This window comes from Staurois parvus, unplaced genomic scaffold (assembly GCF_062004578.1).
Source record: "Staurois parvus isolate SC_StPar_1 unplaced genomic scaffold, SC_StPar_1.0 ptg000839l, whole genome shotgun sequence".
Classification (NCBI taxonomy): Eukaryota; Metazoa; Chordata; class Amphibia; order Anura; family Ranidae; genus Staurois; species Staurois parvus.
In genome coordinates, this window is record NW_028318635.1 from 4938486 (window position 1) to 4953098 (window position 14613).

Consider the following 14613-nt stretch of genomic DNA (forward strand, 5'->3'; position numbering starts at 1 on the left):
ATAAGATAACATTTCAGAGGGAATGTACACTCACCGGCCACTTTTTTAGGTACACCTTGCTAGTGCCAAGAAAATATCCTTCACACCATTACACAGTTGACCACCCCCTCCTCCTCAAAAAACTACACTCTCTTGGCCTCAGAGACTCCGCTCTCTCCTGGCTCTCTTCCTATCTTTCACAGCGCTCCTTCAGTATTACCTATAACTCGACCATGCAGGGCTCCACCCACACGACCACATCATTCATTCACAGTTTCCTGTGAATGCACGAACTACAACTACTATCAGCCATTGCGGCTGACAGCTTGTAGTTCCTAATGGACTGAGAGATCGCTGATGAGTAACCTCTTAGTTCTTTCACAAGCCCTGCAGCTTGTAAACAGTCAGTCCATACGGGCTGAAAGGTGCAGGGCTTGTCTGCAAGAGCCTGACTTTGCATCCCTGATCCGCTGATCAGAGATGCCATGCTTTACAGGCTCCTTAAGGGAAAAAATGCATATTTTTTTTCTTGCAAAAATTATGTGCATTTATTATTTTTTCCTAAAATGTGAACTTCTTATTTTTAAGTGTGCTTGAAGCTGGCTGAATGCTTTCCAAGCCCTATGTAGAAACTTGTTTATACTGTTATACAAGCTGGAGCCCATACAAGGCCTAATTGTTAAAGTGGTTCTAAAGTTAAAAAAATTTTTTTTACCTTAATGCATTCTCTGCATTAAGGTCGACAACCTCTGATATGTTAAAGCTGCACTCCAGGATAAGCAAATAGTGTTCAAACACAAGAGGCATGTGTATTCTTTCTTGAATCTTGGTGTGCGTGGTGTGTATTTCTTCCAAATCTGCATTAATGTAGCATGGAAAAACATCTGCACTTTCAGGAACCTCCTGTGCTATAGACCTGTCATTGTTGCTCTCTTCTAGTCTTGTAGCTGCTCCTCTGAGGTTTTCTGCAGGCAGCCTGTAGTGGGAGGAGCTGCTGGGCCCCACCCATAGCTCTGCTTTGCTCAGACTTTGTGCAGGTCAAAATGTTATGTAAATTTTCAAAGGCATTTGGTAAAAAAATATTTCAATTCTATCCCTTGATGCTCTCAAGGAATATACGTAAATGAAAAGTTTGTGCCTGGAGTTCAGCATTAAAGTGAACCTGTGAGAATAGAAAAATGGAAGCTACCACTGCTATCTTATTTTAAGGGGGCATTCACTGTGATCCTATGGTCCTGCAACAAATGGAAGCATATACAGTATGCACTCAAGCCAGGATGAGAATGACTTCTTTAAGGTCTGTGCCACTTATAAAACAGTTCCCTAATGACAGCTCGCAGGATTCTGTCCTTGGAGGTTCTTTTTATGGAACAAGGTTTATTGTTTTAATTTTAGGAATAGATAAATCACTTAACATTCCTACCAGTTTTCATTGTAAATTAATTCACAGTTGTGGTGCAGTATTTCCATACAAAATGTCTATCCGGCTGTAATAATAATAAGAAAAAACATTCAGGAGGTGGCAGTTTCGCCTCTTGGATGCCTGGTGGCATTCACTGCTCTCTTGCCATTGCGTATAGCATTGCAGAGCAGCAGGAAGGGCTACTATCTGTGTGAATGAACTCCAATAGCACAAGTTGTCGATTAAAATCGATACCCAGAAAATCATTTTTTTTTTATACTGCCTTTTTATCTTGGTTCTAAATGATAAACGTATATGTGAATGGGGCTAAATGCTGTCCTTAAAACTAAGCCACACTCTCCACTTCATGTCCAGTGAGGGTATACCTTGTACTGATGTCCTCTTTGTAGATGGTGGTAAGCACTAGGCGGGACCTAACCACTGGACATGGCTTTACTTAAAGCTAAGTCAGTTGAGTCATGAAGAGACGCTTTTCTGAATATCAGATAAGGTAACCTGCTTGCTATTTAATATGGCTGACAGTTTTGCATTAAACCACAGTTTATTAATAAAGGACAGCCTTGTCTGATGGGCAGAGAGCTCTTCAAATTAAACAAATAGAAAAAGCTCAATAAAGTTGAGTGCCAGCTTTTTTTTTTGTCAGATTGGCATCGTGACTGCAGGGATTGAGGATGTAAAGTGAATCCTAAATTCAGACTCCCAAACTCCCCTTGTGCTGCTTACTATTTTACTGGTGGAAATGCTAATTTCTGATTATATTAAGATGGCCAACACTTTTTTTCTTTTTCAGTCAGTGGGATGAAGAAGATGAAAGGGCAGATTACAGGCAGAATCTTCTGTGGTTAGAGGCATGCAAAGATGGAACGTTTGAAGCTTGGTATGAAAAGATCAATCAGGCAGATCCAGATGTAAAAAGAAAGGTGAGAATTTTCATGTCTTCCTTTCTCTAGTATTCCCTCCAACTGTATTTTGTCTTTCAACTGTATTCATTATTATACAAATTATCAATATTTTTATGGGATATATACATGTTATGTGTGTGTGTGTGTGTGTGTGTGTGTGTGTGTGTGTATATGTATATATATATATATATATATATATATACACACACACACACAAATAATTATGATGGCTGTGTGCTGATGGCTTTTCATTACAGTTTTTCTTTTTTTGAGCTTCAAAAAGGCAATAACAACTAAATTGCCCACACAGGGGCCACTGCCAGTGTATAAACTAAGATATAGAGACAAGGAACAGAGTGCAAGAAACTAAGATCAATTTAGTAATCTTTGGAGGCATTGAATCAATGGCTAAAGTCGATGATGTGTCAATTGTAGACTATAAGATAAATGTACACTAACTAGAAAGTAGGGGTAGGATGCAACAGAAAGGTAAGTGGAAAGAGAAGACAAGGGGAGAAAGGAAAAAGGTGAGAGTAAGGAGGGGGGCATACATCTCCCACAGACTCTGGTCAAGGGCAGCCAGGTAGTTAAAGGGCACTCAGTCTAGTGGGGTCCAGGGACGGCAAAGCATAGGAAATCCAGTTCTCAAGGATACTAGATATTTTCCCATTGAGGAGCATCAAGTTCATGCAGTCCTTGACATCTTAAAAGGAGGCTGAGGTCTTCTTCGAGGTCCTGGAAATGCTCTGCTTTGCCACTGAAAACAAATACATTGCCAATTTTAGAGACAGGCAAAGGCCAAGGATTCTTTTAGGAGAAGAGCCATCTGGGCATTTTGAGGGATATGGAAGAGGGAATGAAGATGTCCAAACACTTGGGACAAAAGGCTGTACGTATTAGACAAGCCCACCAAACATAAACTGCGTCACCCCATAGGCCACATCCCCCAAAACATCTATCGGTACAATTAGGATTGGCATCGGCAAACCGGGCAAGAACCCAGTACCAGCGGAAGAGGACCTTGTAGGCCGGTTACAAAATAGAAGTGCTTAAAGAACATTTAGCTGTGCTTAGCCAGGATTTGCTTCAGTCTTCCAAGTCCATTGGAGCCACAAGGTCTCTATCCCAATTCTTGAACCCTTGGCGTTCAGCGTAGAGTATAACATAGAGATGAGTTTGGGTACCCCCAGGAAATGTAGGCAAGTATGTTCAAAGGAAGTTTTAGTATAAGGGGAGAAATCAACTTTCCATTGTGCTAAAATAAAATGTTTTAATTGTAGCTAATGAAAGTGTTCTGTGGGATGAAGGAAAAGTACGGTCAGTCAGGAAGTGAACATGTGTGAAACCATGCGGCGTCCACCAGGAAAAGGACCTAGGTTGCTGTAGGCCTGAGGGAAATCATGGGTTAAGGTTGATGGGCAGCAGAGGAAGGAAAGGAGACATTCATTTACCTGAGTAAGAGACTGAGTCCCAGATCCTCAGACTTAGGATTCATTAAGCGGATTCATTAAGCTGATGACTTTAACCTGACTTAAACGGAACCCTATCATAGGAAGAGTATGGAGGCTACCCTTGCTGACCTCCTTAAAGAAAAATACTAGCTGTCTAGCCTTTTCTGGCAGCAGTACTTTCTAAAACTCTGATGCAAATAAAGTCTGAACTCCTTATCTGTTGATTTGGTCCATGCATGTGGAATTCCGGGATAACCCTAACTACCCATAAAACTGTTCCCTTCCCCCTCCTAAGACCTATGATTACTAACCTGTGTAAATATGATGTGTATACTTACCTATTTTCAGGCCACTGCAATCCAGTCACATGATCCCTCTCCCCTGTGTCAGCAGGAGAGAGGAGGGACAGTATATGGGCCATTGAAGTCTGTGTGATGTCACTGCTCCAAGCTTTACTAGCCATTGTTGGAGCAGTCTCTCCCCTCCCCTGCAGCTGCTGCTGGCAGACAAAAGGAGATCATGGGACCAGAGAGACCTGAAAATAGGCACGTATACAAGCACAGGTGTTAGGAGGGAAGAGAAGACCGGTTTAGGAGTAGCTAGGGTTATCCCAGTATTCCACTTTAAGGTGTTTGAGTCAGGGTGATAGTCAGGGATTTAGCATTTTCAGATGGAGATGAAGATTAGAAACTTTTTTGCTGCCACAAACACTAGTACAGGTGGGAAAATGTTTATCAAACAATATTTTCTATAAAAATATACTAAAATCATTATTACTGCACACAAACACAACTTACATATCCAGTTAAATAACAAGTCCAGTTAAATGTTACAAACTTGAACTAGATATCACTTACAAAATTCCTATGAAACCTAACAGATAACATTGTTTTGAGTTAATAAGTAAAAACATTTTGTAAATTTTAAATTGTGTCTTTTTGCCAAGCTATGAAAATTGAATGTGCACAAAACTATTAGTGGTATTAAAAATCTGGAGGTTGGCTTCACCTTCACACCTATTCATTGTTGTAATGCCTAATCTGCAGTGCCATGTGTTTGCAGTGTTGGTGTGCAATGAGATCAAATGATTCAGGCTTATCATTTTACAGAATTGAATGAATATAATTGAACAAATTATAAAAGAAAAATATCAAGCACTGCACTGCATTGTAACAACACAGTTCACATGCAAAAAGCAGAGCAGTGCATGTGTGGTATGCACACCATAATGAATACCTGCTGGTGTGAATGAGCCCTTAGTGTGTTGGCGCACAAAAACATGTAAAGTACATTACTACAGTATGTGTATTATTACAGTATGTGCAGTGTACAATTGTACATTATGGGCTCTTTCACATAGACACCGAGGGCTCCACACCAGCAGAATTTCATTGTATTTCTGCACCCAGGAGACATAAGTATTTGCCTACAGCCATGGCTAGCAGCCTGTACATGACATGTACATCCATGACAAAATGACAGATGACGCAACTTTATGCATGTTCAGTTGGTTTCCTGCTCACATTTTGATATGGAGGGTTGTTATCAGTGGCTTGTCGGCTGCTGATCACATCAGTTTATTACTCAGAAGAGTTTAGGGAACACTCTTTTTTCAAGTCAGCAGAAAATGCAAAGGCTGTAAGGCTTACTGAGCTAACCAGCTGCAAACTGTTTCTGTGCTGACATAAGCCTTACACCCATGCCAGTGAAAGACTTAAAAGGTGAGTGTCTACTATGATAAAATAGCACAAACAGACAACTAATTTCAAAGACTTTACCATAGATTTAGTTTGTTCCTGTTATATAGATAACCCAGATTTCAATGTGCTGAAGATCTGTGTAATATTCTTAACATCCTAAAGTTAGCCAGTTAAGGTTATAATGATAAACAGAAAATGTAAAGTTCATTATATTAAAAAAAAGGCTTGAGCACCTATAAAATTAATGCATACTTCACAAATGTTATCACGTTTATCTTAATTAGGAGTAAGTCATATCTTTGCCACATAATGTTCATTTGCCCGTATGAGACAACTTTACAGGTGCTTTGAGCCTTTTTCCTGCACTGCTATACAGAGGAAAATAAATGTGTTAATAGCAGTCTTTTAAAGTGCTTGTTTTTTGTTTTTGTTTTTTTTTTTTTTTTTTACAGATGCATTTGTTTATTGCACGGTACTGTGACCTATTGAATGTGGAAATTTCTTGTGATGGTTGTGATAAAATTGCACCGTGGCATCGCTACCGGTGTTTACAGTGTAATGATATGGATTTGTGTAAAACATGCTTCTTGGGTAAGTAAAGTATCAGCAGTGATTTATTTCCATTACATTCCTGTCGTGAATAAAACTGTATCGTGAGTGAATGGGAAGCTTAAATGAAACTGAACATTTTTGCTAGCATTCTAAATGAAATATACTGCATTGCATTGATGTTTTGCTGAGACAAGTTCACAGTTGACCAGCTGTATGTTATCTGATTCTAGGGTGCTCACTGCTGTCCTCTTTACACTGCTTGGTCATCCTGATTATTCTCCCCTTCCCCCACTGATGTGTTACATTTAAGTCTTGTTGGCAACAAGGCTAACAGGTTTGACATATTTGCAGAGCTATGTAAATTGTGCATTTATGAGGCAAATGCACAGTAATTTTTTTTTTTTTTTTTTTTTTTTAATGATTATTATTGCACTACTCCTTTAAAGGCAACCTTTACTGTGATTAATATGGGGCCGCCCAAGCTAACTTCCTTCTAGAAATACTATATGTTTGGTTGTCGGCCCCAAAATAAAAATACAAATCAGTCTGAACTACTGACCTGCATACTTCTTGGGACAGTACCTGCATGATAGCCAGGCGAATAGCATTTAGTGACTAGATTTCCTTGAATGCTGAGTTATCCATTCTGTGAATCGCCATGGTTCTTTATTGTCAGCATATTGCCTACACTTTTAGGGCGGCAGTGATTTTATTGTATAGATTAACAGTATTATTTGTTCATTTCACAGGTGGAGTAAAGCCTGAGGGCCATGAAGATGACCATGAAATGGTCAACATGGAATATGCATGTGATCATTGCCAAGGACTTATTATTGGTCATAGAATCAACTGCAACATTTGCAATGACTTTGATCTATGTTACGGATGTTATGTGGCTATGAGATACCCTGAAAGGTGCTTACATATACTTAAGACTGTTATGCACTTGTGTTTACATAGGATTTCTTAGAGCTAAGGACACACAAATGAATCCTACTTTTCTGTGAGGCAAAAGTGTTTAATGTGCTCAGCAGTTTAAATTATTGCTGTAAACGGTTAGAAAGAAACATTAGATGAACACCTTTTAACTTTATGTTTCAATGTATTAAAATTTCACAGACGTCTCTTACAACTTGTGTCCTGTTATAATGAGGGCGTTTGTTGAAACTAGGATCCATTTAGGATTCAGTGGCAGCTGAAGAGATTATGTAATGTTTTTTTTTTTTTTTCCTTCCTTCTGAACATTGTCAAGCTGATGATTAGTTGAAGTATGGGATACTTAATGATGATTCAGTATATCTAAAGCTACAACCCTTTTTTTTTTTTTCCTTGTTCATTGAGGAACACAGGAATTCAGAAATTGTTGGGTTATACTGCTGCCTGTAGTAGGATTCTACACTGGCAAAAGGGTTTGTATAACCCCTTATACATCGAGCGCCGAGCGTGCGTTTTTTGCTAGTGTGCTAGGAGGATGGATGCCTTTTCACTGCTTTGTTGTGAAAAGTCTAACCTTTTCACTAGATTCTCCATTTCTTTCTTTAATCATGATTCCTTTATAAGCTGTTTGAGCTGGTCTCTATTCGCAGCTATCTGCATGGACATATACTCAACAATAGCTTTGTCCTTACCTTGTCCCTACTGGACATATGGTCGCTGGGCAGGCCTGGAATTTGACCTTCGGACATTAAGCTCTGTGTTGTGGCACTTTCCAAACCTTTGTATACTTTTTAGCTAGCTGTAGAACGCTTCTGGTGTGATCCTGTCTCTGAAGACTCAGTGAGTAGGTAGTGTGAGTTGAGCAGTCAGTGAGCCTCAGTAGTAGGACTGTTGAGTACCATTATAATGACCAATTTTCCCTGGTTTACTGTGGAAAAGTTTCAAGCTGAAGTTTTGTGGAAAGGTTTAAAGCTGAAGTTTTGTACAAACAGCTAGATCCTGGACAAATCTTTACTGCAGGGATGCCTTGTCCTCTTCCTGTCTCTGAAAGTCTGGTACTGAAATGTCTAACTTCTTTGGGTCTTCATGCAAAAGAGCAATGTGGATGGTCCTACAGGGACATTTTCACTCCTTCCTTCTCCTCTGTTGAGAAAAGTCCTTTCTTTGATTACACTGCCTGTAACATGATCCGTGAATGGAGAGAGACTGATCATTCACAAGATTCTGTCCCTCATTCACAGATCGTATTACAAGCCGTGTGATCAATGAAAAAACTTTTCTAAATGGAGGTGGAAGAAGGGGGCATGTCCCCATTGGATTATCTGTACTGATCCTATCTGAAGACCCAAAGCTGTTAACCATTGCAGCGTTGCATGTTCAGAGACAGGAAGAGGACAAGGCATCCCTTCAGTGAAATTTTTTTCAGGATCCAACTGCCTACACAATGTGGAATATACTTAATTATCGATCAGTTATGTGATTTCTATTTTACCTAAAAGTCAGTTTTACCACTGGGGGCCTGAGCAAGTGTTGCGTGCCGCATGTTCTTGTTCTTGCCAGTCAGTATTGAGGAAGTACCTTTCTGTCCCTCTGATCGCAAGTGACAGTTTCATTATCTTTGGTTGGTCTTTGCTGCCTGCCTACAGTTACCTGGTCACCCCTCCAGCCATGTGAACTTCTCTTGCTTCCAGAAGCTGGTATATAAGTATTCAAGTCCTAGAACACGATTCACTAATGTTTCCAGTGCAGGATGCAATGCACCCTTTGAAGGGCTTGACACTAGCAGCCTGGAAAGTTGTCATCTGCTTAATGCTCATCTGTCCCTGGAGTCTTCCTTTGTTCTGTTAGGTGTGGCTAACTCTTTGATTCTATCCTAGGAGAATTTAATTTCCTCTCCAGACCCTTGCAACTCAGCATCCTGTCATGGAATATGTTTGAAGAGTCCTTGGACAATTTGCCTGTCACAGACTTTCAAAAACCAGGCTGCTCCTGTCCTGGTGGCTGAGGAATCCAACTCTGGAGTTGTAGAAGTTCTTTCTTAAAATGTCTTGGAAGATTCTCACAATGGATGCCAGCCTATCACGCTGGTGAGGCATCCTAGACACTCTCTCTGTTCAGGGTACTTGCATGTCAGAGGAATCTTGAATGTTGATTGAATTTGGGATATCCCTGCAGTGCTAAGCACCCTCCCTGAAGGGTCTTCCAATCTGGATTCATTCAGAAAACATCATTATGACATATCAGTTATCAAGAGTTATCATATCAGTTACCAGAAGTCCTGCAACAGCCAGAGAAGTGAAAAAATCAATTCTTTCCTCTCAACAAGTTCCAGCCTTGTCCACCATTTACTTTCCTGGAAAGGACAATTGGCAGGCATATGGACCATGGACCTGGTAGAGTTATCCCTACACCTGGAGGTGTTCCAGGACCTGTGTCACAGATGAGTAATGCCTGATGTGTACCTCCAGATTTAACAAACTAATCAGGTTTACTTCAAGGTGCAGAGATGCCCTGGCGGAAGAGGCAGGTGCTCCAATGGCTCTGTGGGATGGATATGGCCTGATCTATGCCTTGCCTCTCCTGAAACTCCTTCCTCCTCTGTTCCACAAGATCAACATGGAGGGCATTCTGATGATCCTTATAGCTCTGGACTGGCCTAGGCAGTTATGGTGCTCTGACCTGATCAAATTCCTGGCAGGTGCCTCATAGGCTCTACCAGTTTTTTCAGATCTTCTGTCTGAAGGTCCTTGTTTACCTACCTACTTTACGGTCATGGGCTTTAACAGCATGATTCTCACAATGCTTAAAGCTGAACTGTGGCAAAAATTTATTTACATGCCCTTGTTGCTGATTTCCTATCTTCACTGACTTTGTCATCCATTTTCTGGTTCACACAGTAGCTGCATTGAAATAGACTATTCATTTTCTATTCAAACCATTAATTCTCTTTAGTTTCCTGTTTGTAAGACCAGTGGCTGCTATGCCTCCTATTCCCCCTCCACCCTCCCCCCAGCCACTGGTTTTGGCACATCCCTTCTGTAGTTTTTTCTCCAGGAAGCAGTAATGTAATTCAGCCCCACTTGCAGTGGTTGGGACTCTCTAAGACACATTCAACATGTACAGGCCTAGTGTACCCACCCACATTCACTACAAATCTCTGTGAATGATGGGAACTATTGTTTCCTTTTACTGCAGAGAGAGAGGAGAGGATATTATGTAAACCCTGCTGTTACAACTCCTCCTTCTTGGAAGAGCCAATTCTGTTATCGTTTGAATTAAAGAGATGAGGTCCTGAAAAATCAATTTGATTTTTCTCCTAAATGGTAAGAATTTTCAAAGTTGTATGCACGGTTTAGTGTTTTCTGTAGGGGGGTGTAGTAATGTTTTTTTTTCCTATTCCAGAGTTGTTCTTAAAATGATATCTTCACCTTTTGAACATGTTACACTCTAACAGTGGGTGGGGGATCTTCTCCCCGCACCTGCTGTCACAATTTGAAAATATATTCATACAGTGTCCTGTGAATAAATTCCTACAAGTACCATCAGTTAGTTGCGGCTGAGGACTTGTAGTTCTCAATAAACGAGGGTGTTGGTGAGCGCTCTCATAGTCCATTGATCTTCCTGCTCTCAGGTAACTGCCTGTCCATATGAGGTACAGGCAGACATCTATCCTGAGACTCAGCAGGAGCTTGCAACTACACCTGCGATCTGCTGATCCTTCCTTGCTATAAGCAACCATAATGTGTAAAACTTTCGCAGAGTAGTACAATATAGTATGGTAACATTATATTACTCTGGTCACAGTGTGTGATAAAAAAAATCCAAATCTTTGGATTCAGGTTTTCCAATCACCTCCATGACCACAAGTGTATAACATCAAGCACCTTGGCATGAAGACTGCTTCTACAAACATATGTGAAAGAATGGGTCGTGTTCAGTAAATTCAAGCATGGTACCGTGATAGGTTGCCATCTGTGCAATAATTCCATCCGTGAAATTTCCTTGCTACTAAATATTCCACGGCCAACTGTTAGTGGTATAACAAAGTGGAAGCAACTGGGAACAACAGCAACTCAGCCATGAAGTGTTAGGCCACGTAAAATGACAGAGTGGGGTCAGCGCATGCTGAAGTGCGCAGAAGTCGCCAACTGTTTGCAGAGTCAATAGCTAAAGACCTCCAAACTTTATGTGGCCTTCAGATTAGCACAAAAACAGTACATAGAGAGCTTCATTCCACACTTAGAATCAACTTCAGACCCTTTACCTGCTTAATTGATGAAGAAATAACGAAGGAGTAGCCCACACCTAGTCATGAAACCGCTTTTGATTCAATTGTCCAATTACTTTTGGTCCCTTGAAAAAGGGGCGATGGTTACTCTTAAGGGCTGTAATTCCTAAACCCTTCCTCCAATTTGGATGTACATACCCTCAAATTAAACCCGAGAGTGTGCACTTTCAGCCCATATCCATTATATAACTATAGTTTGACAATGTTTTAATAAATAACTTAAAAAACTAAAATTGTGCCTGTGTCCAAGTATATATGGACCTATATACATACACACACACTAACTATATATATATTTTTTGTTTTTCGTACGGTCAGTGTCCCTGATCACTGCCACAGCAGTTACATGATGATGCTGTACTAAACTGATGACAGTATGTTTAAAAAAAACGAAATTGTGAATTTTAACATTTCTTCATTTTTCAAAACATTTTGACACTTTAGTGGTGTGTGTAGAAGCAATCGAGTGGCAGTGCAGCTGCCTGAATGCTTCTACCTGCCAAGTAAGCCCTTTTGCTTGCCTGCAGCAGGGCTAAATGTTAAGCAAAAACTACCTGCCTGGCACCCAGAACTACATGTCCTGGGCATTGGGTGATACAAATTGCATATCCCTTTATGGTGTAGTAATAGAGGGAGGAGTTACACTGGGTTATTCACTGTTTTTTTTGTATGCCAGTGTCCAGTATTCCTGTAGGCGGCAGTGAAACCCCACAGTCTCAGAGTTCTTGTGTTCTGCAATAAATTCCAAGAAATTGATTTTATTATAAAGTACTGCAAGCTGGATGTACATAGACCCTGAGCTGCTACCTTCAGGTGATGCACTGAGAGAGCTGCTTTTTTTTTTTCACTTTTTGCTATTGTCCTGTAGGTGTTGAACCTGTTTTCCCTTATGGAGAAGCTTCTATGCTTAACTAGTACTTATTTTATTCAGATTCTTCAATCAGCCTTTTAACTACCTTCTGCTACAGCAGAAGCAGTGAATCCAGATTGGTGCAACTTCAGTAAAACCTTGGAAAATGTACACTTACAGCAAGCTGTGGGTATGGCCCGTATTGTTGCTTTGGGCACTGGATCCTGCATGGGTGCTTACCTCGACACCTAATGCAACACATGTAGTTATCCACAGAGTGCTATTCAGGTGCAGGGTTGTTAATTCCTGTGGTTTCTAGACCCTGAAGACCTCTCTGGGAGTATGCTGACCATGATGGGCGAAGCCTGGACCCATATAGGGACCAGCGACGTGGAAAGATAAGATCCTGTTATCACACTATTACTGTAGCCCTAGAGCAAGTATGGGAACAAATATCCCCTATACTCGCAGTACACGTTAGAGGAAACTAAGGAAGCATATGCATATATGCTCGCTGCTGCTGTGCGCAAAAGCCTATTTATAGTCACATTTAATTCTCCTGTCTTGCCAGAGCCCTCTGACTACTAAGAGAACTGTAAAGTCTAAATAGACATTACCCATTCATGAAAAAATACAAGGGGCAATTTATGGTCGTTGTGTTTCTCCTGAATAGGTTTTCACTCCTCCAAGAATCATTTCCAAGCTAAATTTAGTGGAAAAAGAATTCACCTAAAAAGGGGATTGTTCCAGTAGTAGACCCTGCTGTCTAAGACAAACATCTTATTGTGTTTATAAAAGATGTTCCTTCATTAGGGACAACATACTTGTATGCCCTTTCAGGGCGGACATGTCTGTGGTGAGGCAAATAAAGTAAAGATGTCAAAAGAAAGGTCTTTCTCCCACAGCAGAAGGCTCCAAAAACCCTCTTCAGGAGCCTCTACCTTCTCAAAATGCAGAACTTACACACACTCTTCTCAGGCTTAATTTTCAAAGCCAAAATTTAGTCCTTTCTTTCAGCACAAGACTTGAAGCCCACCAAGTGTGCCACAAAGCTTTAACCACAATGAAGGGGTGTTCTCACGCCTATGAGTGGGGAGGACATCTGTTACAGTTTGCATTCTTCTTGGTCACAGATATTCCTAACCTATGGATTCAGTCGATGGTTTAAAGCAGTACAACATGGAGTTCCAAGGTCTAAGAACACAGGGAATCTAGGTTACAGGGTACTTAGATGACTATCTTGTGAAAAATTCATCTCCCTCACAACAGTCTGCAAATATCCAAAGGGCTATCCAGATTATTCAAGCTTTCAGTCACATAGTTGGATAAGGTTGAATAAAGACATCAGTTGAGTAATCATCTTCCAAAAGTCTGCCCTCCAGCCTTCCCTTAGTCTCTCATTCATATATATATATATATATATATATATATATACTTCATCCATATGCCTCATCCAAGATGGGCCAAGAACAGGTTTTCCTTCCACCATACTAGCTTCTGTCTCTATGCTGAGACCTTAAGATCAAAAAAGCATCCTTCTGTGAGAATCTCTGAGATTTTCCATGCCTCATGGTTGACTAGTGAACAACTGTTCCCTTCCCTCAGTTCTACTCGAGTCTTCTCCAACTATACATTCTGTTGGCCTGGAACAAACACTCTCCAGCTTTCGACTTCCCTATGCTGCTCTAAAATTAAACAAGGAATCCTCTAGCTTGGTGAATTACCAACCCAGCATTGGAGATGGGAAAGTAATTTCTGCCACCTTAATGGAAAGTGATAACAGACACTAGCCTCACCGTTTGGGGAAGAGTATTAAATCACTGTTCATGGAACCAGGTCACCCATGGAAGCACTGCTCCCCATCAAAAATTGTCTCTGTGCCCCAGATTTTTTCAATCATCATTGCCTAGACCAAAGGAAATTGTCCCTCCAGGGACAGTTTAGGTTCATATATGACACCCTTTGAACCCATTTGGTCAGGGGTGTTCAACCTGTGGCCCGCAGGCTACATGTGGCCCTTGGAGCCGCCTGATGTGGCCCTCAACCTCAAACCAGGGAAGCGCATGCCCAGGGTCAGCAACTTTTATATTCTGCGGGTTTGATGCACTTCCAGAAAGTGCACCACACCTGCAAGATATAATAGAAATCTATAGCAAAATGCAGCTAACCTGTAAGTGGCAAGGGCTTGTTTACATATGTGGTTTGGTGAGCATTAAAACACCATAGATGCAATGTGTTTTTATCACATCCCCCCCCCCTCCCAACCGCTGGTGTAGCATCAGGGGTCACAATGGAGATCCATGTGGCCTCCCAGTCACATTCTGTTTTACATTTGGACAACCATTGAAAGCCGGCTTCTCCACCCCTCCATCCAGTCGGTATTCAGAGACTGCAAGAGGACAATTTTCATTATGCTGTTCAAAATAAAAAACATCAAAATCCTGAAGCATTAATTTCATTGTGGCCCGCGACTAGTTGCCAAATCACTTAAGTGGCCCTTGCTCTTCAAAAGGTTGGGCACTCCTACATTAG

The 14613-nt window shown here is 40.9% G+C and overlaps 1 protein-coding gene across 1 annotated transcript in view; it reads left to right on the forward strand.

Annotated features, from left to right (window-relative positions):
* The window catches only part of ZZEF1 (zinc finger ZZ-type and EF-hand domain containing 1), a 293759-nt gene that overhangs the window by 181742 nt on the left and 97404 nt on the right, over positions 1 to 14613 (forward strand). The window contains exons 33-35 of the mRNA XM_089655409.1: positions 2193 to 2322; positions 5908 to 6046; positions 6757 to 6922. Of these exons, the coding sequence (XP_089511535.1) occupies positions 2193 to 2322; positions 5908 to 6046; positions 6757 to 6922 (435 nt within the window). The remainder of the gene's footprint in view (positions 1 to 2192; positions 2323 to 5907; positions 6047 to 6756; positions 6923 to 14613) is intronic.